Below are 9,128 nucleotides of genomic sequence, written 5' to 3'. Positions count from 1 at the left end.
GCTTTGCATGACCAACTTTTATTTATTTCACATGTTGGAGAAACACTACAGGCCACGCAGAAGCAATAAAGACTTTAGGCCATGCAGGAACAAAGACACTGTCAAATTTAAGAGCCTGGCCATGAGTCCATAGGCACTAATCTAAGAAAAAAGTTTACCAATGCTCAGGAGAACTTTCCCCCAACAGCATGTTTCCATCGATTTTTCACCTTGCTCCACAATTACCTTAGCACCTTGTGCTTCGTAAAACACATTGTTAGATCTCTGGTGGTGGGAAGTGAATGTAAATCACAATTACTAAGAAAAGCGTGTTGGGAGCCTGACTACTACTTGGTATATTGCACTGTACTGTATTTTGTGATTCGACTTCGGGCTGTGCTAGGGGAGGCAGACCCAAGGGTCTGGCTGAAGTGATGGTCAGAGGAACTCCGCATGTGACCAATGGTGGCTGTCCCCCCCATGCTGCTACTGAAGCCCCCACCTCCTCCTAGACTGCTCATTCCACCTCCATTAAGGGCCCCTCCAGCACTGAGACCAGTGCCAACCATGCCACTGCTGACTGTGCCTCCATTCATTCCTGTAGAACCGCTAAATCCAGCTACTCCAGAGCCAGAAAGCACCCGCTCCGTCACAATCACATTGTGTGCATTTGACAACTCAGGGTGCACATTCAGATTCCCCATCATGCCAGAGGTTGGTCGGATTATTCTTTCTGTCACTACCACATTTGATGACTCTCTCGGATCTGTCATGGTCAGAGAGGTAGGTAGACCTGAACTTGGTGCTATTACCCTTTCTGTCACTATCACGTTGGATGCATCTCTCAAGTCAGACATATCTAACATTCCATGAAAATCAGCGCCAGACATTGGGCCAACCACCCTCTCTGTCACCACAACATTTGATGGGTGTCGATTATCGTGAATGTGGACAGAGGGCTTCAGAGTGCCAGAGGTGGTGTAAGACTCGGTCACAGTGACATTACCATAGCTCAGAGGGTCAGGAATAGGAACAGGATGCTGTACGCCTGGCCCTGAAGGGTAGGTGTTCTCAGAAATTACTGTGGTAGTGCCAAAATGAGGGGACATAGGCTCTGTTCCCTGCTGAGGGCCATTTGGTTCAGTGTCCTCAGGTGGCCAGGAGGGATCCGGGAATGGATAGTCTTCCACTTCTTTTCCCAGGCTGATATCTGCCAACCTCTTAAATTTGGGTCCCAAAGTATCCAAGAAACTGTCATCCAGGTCTTCTCCAATAAAGCTACAGCAGCCCACGGAGCCAGCAGGAGAACCTACACCTTCAATGTCATATATGAGCAAACAGTCATTGGACGGGCGCCCTTCATCTTCATCTGCATAGGCGTACGCTTTCTGAGTTTACAGAGGAAATGGAAAATGAAATTATGAACACATAATTAACAATGACACAATTCTTTATTACTTTTTCTGCCATGACAACGCCAAAGAAGATTATATAAAATAAAATCTAACATCTACTAGTAAGGCTTTAAAAATCATTCTATAATTAATTGAAAGAATTTGATTATTAATTATTTTTTAACTATACTCTTCTGATTATTGTAATTAATTTAGAGCAATTTCTTCATAAGATTATATTCTAGATGCAAAAGTACCAAAAAAAAAAAAAAAGAATTATTGTAACCAGGTTGGAGTTCTATAAAAGAGATAAACTCCAAATGTACCAAGTGTGTGTTTTCCACTGTTTAAAATATCTATTTCATAGTTGATTTGGTTCATTCAGTATTGTTTTCTTTCTTTCAATGAATATGTATAGCAAATATTACAGTTCTGTGTTGATAAATTTCAATGTGGCTTTATTGAAATAAAATAGGACAGTTTTTGAAACAATAGGACAGTTTGAGTAAGGCCAGTTTTGGATTCAAAAGTACAGGCATCCAAAGACAGTTTAAAAATAGATTTTCCTTCAACTCAAAGCCCATAGATATATACTATTATTTCCTTTTTTCTGTTCATGATATTGTTTGTAAACTTGTGGGCTAAGTGCTAGAAATACCTTTATAATAACTCAACTCATTGTGCCCGTTCATTCAGAAATATTTATTGAATTCTTACTATTTATCAGACTCTCTATTAGAAAGCTTGCAATGCAGTAATGAGCAAAGCCAGGTCAAGTCCTGTTCCCTTAGATATTACATTTGAGAGGATGAGACAGACAATGCAGATTTGTCGGGAGTTATTACATGCAGAGTAAAGGGAGAGAGAGTGATGGGTAGCTCTTTCAGATAGAATGGTCAGTGATAGCATCTCATATAGGGATGTTTGATCAGTGACTAGAATGAAGTGATGGAACAAATCAGGTGTATTGCATATTCTGGGTATAAGGAGCTTTAAGTGCAAAAGTTTTGAGGTCCAACTAGTCTTTTCAGGAAACTGATACGCATTTGTGAGGAGATGACTATGAATTATTCCGATGGAGCTCAGCAACAAGACTATCTTATCTTTTTATATTGCTATTATAAAGACTTTTAATTAATATATAGTCAGAAATATAAGTCTCACTCCACTTCTTTAAGAGAGTTAATTAAGATAGTTTAGGTCAGAATGTAGAAAGACATAAATGCGTCAGGAACTTTGAAGGCTCACATCGTGTGTAACCATAGCCAATTTTGTCTCTGCCTGAGATGGCAGAATTAATGCTCACTGTTCTTAGAATGTTCTGGAAAAGTAGTATGGCTCTTGGGCCTACTCTTATTGAGTGCTTACTAAACTCAGCTAGGTAGTTTCATCATAAGTAGTAAACATGTGGACAGGAACTAAAAATGGTAATAACACATAAGCTAATGGAATTTAGTAGTGATGTGTGTTCCATAAAATGTTTACATAAGGTATTACAGAAATACAGATAAGGGAATATTAATCTTATTTTGACAAGAGGGCTAATAGTAAAAACTTCAGGGAGGCAGTGATGCTTGCATTGGGTCTTGCAAGTAGGAGAGGCTTGACAGAGAGATGAAGGGTTGGGCACATCCATCATCAGCAAAGCATAATGCAGACTAGGCTAGTGTGAATACTGCAAAGGTGTTTGGTAAATGGAATTGCTGGTAAGGAGTAACTGGAGATTTGCAGCAGGGTCAATTAGTGAATAAAATTAAATGCCATGTTAAAGAGTTCACACTTTACACCTCAGACAAAACAGAGCTGGGAGCTCTCCTTTGTCATTTGAAAGTGGGGGATAAAGTGGTCAGGTCAGTTCTGGAAATATTAAGCAGCCATATAGATTGTCAGAACTACAGATTGGAGGAACTAAGGAGATGCTTATCAGAGCTGTGTTAGGAAGTAGCAAGACCCTGGAGTACACCAGTAGACTAGGATGTTTGAAAAAGACCTTACCTGACAGAAGTAATTTTCCATGAAATTCATATTCAGACCTCCTTCTCTACATTCCCTCATAGAATTTCTTCTTAATGTTCCAGAATATTCTTGACATATCTCAGGTACACCTGATGTTTTAACTCCTTCTGATAACTCAAATCCAGTTGTTCTTTCTCCTCCTCCCAGGTCTTGCATTTCTCTTCCACAATACTCATTTGTATAAACCCCTGAAAATATTGATAAAAGTAAATACACTTTCTCTAGTGTATCTTAGATTAGAAATTAAGCAATTGCTATAATGAGTTTTTAGGAATACATTTGTGACAGAAAAAGAAAAGAAAAAGAAATTAAGGTGCTACAAAAAGAAAGAAGGTAGAAATCCAATATTGAGGCCCTCCCTCCCTCCCTTGTGGTGCAACAGGTTAGGATGCAACACGACAGGCTGGCAGCAGCTGCTTCAGTGTGAGGTTGACTCCCTGCCACAGAGGTGACCCACATGGTGCAGCAGACTTCTTCTGACCCTCCCGCTGCCATCCTCAGCAGTGTACTTCGTTGAACTGCCTGTTCTGCTTCCCACTCTGTCTCTGGTGAATCCTCTCACTGCCTCTGCACTTCTGGCCTGTACCCCAGTTCTGTATGCATAAATAAATAAATCTTTAAAAAGATACGATACTGAGCTCAAAGTAATATTAATCAAATTGTTAATCTGATAATTATTTGACTACTAGATGTTGAGTCAGATGGAGGAAGGCTGCATACAAGTTATAAAACTATGTCTTTGAGAATTTGATTCTAAATTGAGTGAAGTTGGAGAAAATACCCAATTCTAAAAGAAAAAAAAATAGTGTAAGAATTCTCCAGTGGGGAGAACAAAGAGAGAAGGGAGCACAATGGACCATGGTGTGACTAGGGGCGATTGGTTGATGGGTGGACTATGGTGGGGATACTTGAGGAATGGGGAGTCCTCAAGTATCAATAACATAAGCCAACAATACCTCAATTGAAAATAATAAATTTAGTAATTAAAATAATGAATACTCGAATGCATTATTAAATGATTGCAGGTCTTCAGAAGAAGACATGAGAAATACTGGCTTCCAGAGGAGAAGCTATGGCACAGAAAACCTTGGATTTGCACTTGGATATGAGGAGTGATGAGGAACTGGTAGAATGTTGTGGTGGGTGAAATAAAACAATGGTCCTGACAAATGATGGAATTGCCAGGGAGCTGGAAAGAGTTGATAGTGGCTAGGTGTCTTAGGCCTTCAATATTTCATAGGTCTTAATTTTAAGAATTGTGTTTTTTCTATTTCCATTACTCTGGTGCCTCTCATTGTACTTTGTTCAACATTTGTGCAGATATTTGTGGATTTAATATGGTAGAAAATCATAGGAAATGCTGGTGGATTTGATCATTTGATAAGTCTTGGGAACTTTCCTGGGTGTCAGTGAATAGGAAGCTATGACACAATCACAAATGTCTGCTTTTGAGGTCAGGAACAATGGTGTTAACAAAAACAGATATATCGGGAGGAAGAAATATGCTTAAAGAGTAGCATTTCTAGTTCTACAAATTGTAAATATTCCTCTGCCTCTCGCATGTTAAAGTGTTAAAAAATAAGAGAATCAATAACATTTATCTTGAAAAATGACAAGATGGTATGATAATTTTCAAAGATATGGGAATTTTTTCAATAGCTTTTTTTTTCTGTTTATGAGAGTGCTAATTATCTACTTAGTATGTAGCCTTAATTGTGTTCTGGTTTCTACCTGTGATTTAGCCTAGAAATCTGTTTGGAAGCAAGTGATGGTGATGGTCTAATCAATATACAAGATGAAACCCTATAACATGGATACAACCTTAGCTAAGAACTTTGAATGATTTTGATAGTGTTTCCGGTGCTCACTTTCAATTTAAGAAATCGGAATTTTTTTCAAGTCAACATTTATCTGATGCTGAGGTTAGACATAGTTTTTCTTTCCCATGACAGCAACTGAAGTCAGAGTGATTTTGAATCATTTATAAATTGTGGTGGTCCCTACTGACCTCACTAAATGAACACAGATCTGTTTTGCACTTTAATACAAATATATATTTTTTTGGTAAATAATATTTGCTCTATTAGACAAAAAACCCTCAACTCAAATTGAATCAGGATTACAATGCAATTCTTTTCTAATTATTGAGGTCCTATTCATTTTATCTCCTAAGCATTCTCTGATGATTGAGGAAGATTTGAAAATTCATATATAAGAATAGTACTTGTCATCGGTTTGTCTTTACTAACTAATTTGTAAATTAGTCATCTAAAAAGGATTGAGAGAAGCCATTTTTAAAAACAAAGATATTTGAGAAACAGCAAAGTATGTAAAGAGGGAGAACAGAATTCCTTCTTAGTCAGTTGAATTGTTGAAATGAAATTTCTTACCTGAGTTGTCAATGCATTCAATTATATTTGCATTATCAGGTGGTATTTGTGGTACACAGATGGTTCCCAAATCCTAAAAGACAAAACCAAAGTTTTTCTATTGTAGTGATTCTTTTCTGTTTATAGTTTAACATTGTTTTTTTCTCAAGTTACCTGAGATGGTTTAAAATAATACTATGTAGGGAAATTTCGAAACCCGCTAAAAAGTGAAGCTTATTTGGAAAGGCTTCCTGGTTTCTTCCATCTTATTTGAATGTACTTTAGATTTCTTTTTATTTTCCCTATTAGCTACCCCAGAACAAACAAGAGGATAGACTGAGTGGGACTGGCATGGTGCACGTGCCTGGTTAGGTGGCTCCCAAAGGCTGTCTCTTCAGATTGTCAGCACTTACCCTGAGTTCAGGCTGTGGTCCTTCTAATGCCCAGGGCTGAATTGCTCCATCAGAACATTCAGGAACAGGCTCAAATCCTGCTCCGCCACTAGGGCCACCTCCACAATCACAGCACATCAACAAAAATGGGACCACTGATGAAAGGACAAAACATTGGAATTAGTAGGCAGGCTCCATGGAAACAAATCAACCTGCTTTTGCTGGTTATATTAGACTCTCCAATATAATTACATTTAATTCTAAAACTATGAAATGTTCTATGAAAGCAAACTGCACCATGGCGAAACACCAAATCAATATGAGCTTCAGTATACTAGACTGCAATCAATTTTAGTTACATAGTATTCAAATTACAAATATTATCCCTCAATTAAAGCAGTTTAGTCTTGTCATTGCCTAAAAAATAGTAAAAGCAACTGGGTGGTATAGTTGATTCTTCATCCATGTCTTCATTTTTCTTCTTTCACACTGGCTTACCTTTTTTTATCCTGGAAAAATTTCATTGAAGCAAATCCTTTTTATGCTTCAAGCATTTCTTCGCTATGAGGCTATTATTTCCCCTACATGGATATCTTTTTTGAAGTTAATTATGCAAAAGTAGAGATCATTAAACTGTTTAACAATGTTCTGTTGAGCAACTGGATGGATTTTCCTCATTCAAGTTTGTAGCTCAGAGTCTTTTACATAATATGATCTTAGGATAGTTTTGAATCTAGGAGTATTTGATTTAAAAGCCCACATATAGCTTTTAAATCTTTCAGTAGCTACATCACCTGAAGGTAGTCACTAATATCATAAAAACACCAACTGAAAATCAAAGTCTTATACCGTGTCCAGTAGAAATAACAACTGGGTTTTGATAAAAACTTTTAAAAGGGTGAAAGAATTATTTAAAGTTAGGGAAAATCCAGTTTACTCATTAATATAGTGAGAACTTTCTAATTCATGGCTATTTATGTTTTAAAAGAAGTAGAGGTACAAAATATTTCATATATAAATACTTTGTTTAATTTTGCGGACTTTTTAATTAGTTAATTTAATTTTAATTAATTTAACTTTAATGTGCAGATTTCAGCCTACTTACTTCAAAGCTCTCATTATTCCTTAAAGCTGTCTGTAGCATAGACTATTGAGTCCAATGTAGATTTAAATAAATACCTCTGGATTCAAAGCTACCCCTAAGTCTTATCATATTTTCAAGAAAACAAATCACCTAAGATGATTTTCCTTCTTTCTCCTTCCCTTACTATATACTTTCCTCCTTATATGGCTTCCCTCTGTCTTCTTGCCTTCTGTACATATTCTTATTAACACCCAATTCAGTGCTCACTTTACAGGGCCTTTTCTGATTGTTTCCATAATTTCTTCACTCATAGTTTTCTTCACTCAAACAACAATATGAACCTGTGTGTTACAGCTCTTATTTCTATAGTATAAGTGGTCAAATGATTTAATTTTTCAACTTACAAATCCATCACTAAACAGAATGCTTTGAAAATTGCACAAAATCAGAATTTGTACAATATATTTTATGAAGGGGTTTGAAAATGTATCACCTCTTTACTATATTTTTTGAGGGGAACATATAAATAGAAGTGCTCAGATACTTACATCCTAAGACTAAGAATCCCATGATGAGTAATCCAATGCCAGCAGGACCAAAATGTACATTATCAAAAATATTTTGCCCATCAACATAAGGGCCATTATTAGGGTCTCTTGAGATGGGAGTAATTCCATAATCAGAAGAAGTGATTTCGTCTGGGTAAGTGGTGGGGCCACCTTCTTTAGAACCAGTACTGCCTGTAGTGGTACTTTCCTCATCTCTCCAGTCACCGTCAAGATCAATATTAATTGTACCAGTACAAGTTCTTTGAAGAGAATCTGTAACATAGTTCAAAATGGAAGAAATGTTTTATACAATCATTAATAATAATAATAATAATAATAATAATAATAATAATAATTGGTGAGCAATCCAAAGTTGTTTTCTTTTTGCAGCAATGTCTTCACTCCCATCAGTTCAGTAACTTTCCATATTGTTCTTAGTCTGTGACTTAGTATTTAAATCAAACCACATGTAGCCAAGACACAGAGATATAAATGCTTATTGATGGATGAATGTGTAAAGAAGTTGTGGAATATACACATAATACAATATTACTTTGCTGATAAAAAAGATGAAATCTTGCTTTCATGACAAAATGGATGGGACTTGAGGTGATTAGGGAAAGTGAAATGAATTAGAAAGAAGAAGATACATAATGGACGATTTCACTATACATGGTATATAAATGGACAAAGCAAAAGAACTAGCAAAACACAATAAAAATAACTCAGATTCTGAGAATGAAATGGTAGTTACAAGTGGGGAAGAGGTGGGGAGTGGCAAGGAGGTTAATTTTATAATGGTGAGCGGTATTGCAAGTTTGGGGGGGGTGCAATGTAGGATATACATATATTAAATGTGAAGTTATACTCCTGAACCTTACCAATTTTTGGAGAACAATGGTAAATCAATCAATCAAGCTAATAGTTCTCTTGAAAATTGTCTCATGTTGCAAAGCATTAACAGTAAGTGCCACATTATGTATTGGCCAGCAGTATGTTATAAAACACATGGGGGGGTATCTCTAGATTGTTTATGTACTCCTATCCAAATGTTAACATGTTAATTAATATTTGCTGTTTTACTTTGCTCTTCGGCCCTTATTTATTTTTCCTTTTATGAACTGACAAAGCCAACAGATTTGAAGTAAGTTGGTTAGTCATTTCTATAGAAATCTCCCAGTCACAAATCAGCCTATCTCCAAATTCAAAACCAAGAACTCAAGTAACTCATAAAAGTGGGAACTAATGCTGTTGGAAGTGAGGAGGAATCTTCACACCAGTGAGAAAGTGAAACATATTTGTTTCAGAAGCAGATCTTTAAGAGTTTGTTTTTGAAAAAGTTTCAA

General features: G+C 36.6%; 1 protein-coding gene across 1 annotated transcript in view; it reads right to left on the bottom strand.

Moving 5' to 3' along the window:
* Positions 1-326: 326 nt before the first annotated feature.
* Positions 327-9,128, bottom strand: part of DSG1 (desmoglein 1) — a 30,286-nt gene continuing 21,484 nt past the window's right edge. The window contains exons 11-15 of the mRNA XM_004683809.2: positions 7,783-8,055; positions 6,172-6,305; positions 5,780-5,852; positions 3,369-3,577; positions 327-1,367 (exon numbers count right to left, since the gene is read on the bottom strand). Of these exons, the coding sequence (XP_004683866.1) occupies positions 327-1,367; positions 3,369-3,577; positions 5,780-5,852; positions 6,172-6,305; positions 7,783-8,055 (1,730 nt within the window). The remainder of the gene's footprint in view (positions 1,368-3,368; positions 3,578-5,779; positions 5,853-6,171; positions 6,306-7,782; positions 8,056-9,128) is intronic.

This window comes from Condylura cristata, unplaced genomic scaffold (assembly GCF_000260355.1).
Source record: "Condylura cristata isolate star-nosed mole 26May11 unplaced genomic scaffold, ConCri1.0 scaffold00016, whole genome shotgun sequence".
Taxonomy (NCBI): Eukaryota; Metazoa; Chordata; class Mammalia; order Eulipotyphla; family Talpidae; genus Condylura; species Condylura cristata.
Note: the sequence above shows the minus strand (reverse complement) of the source record. Positions and strands in the feature narration are given on the sequence as shown.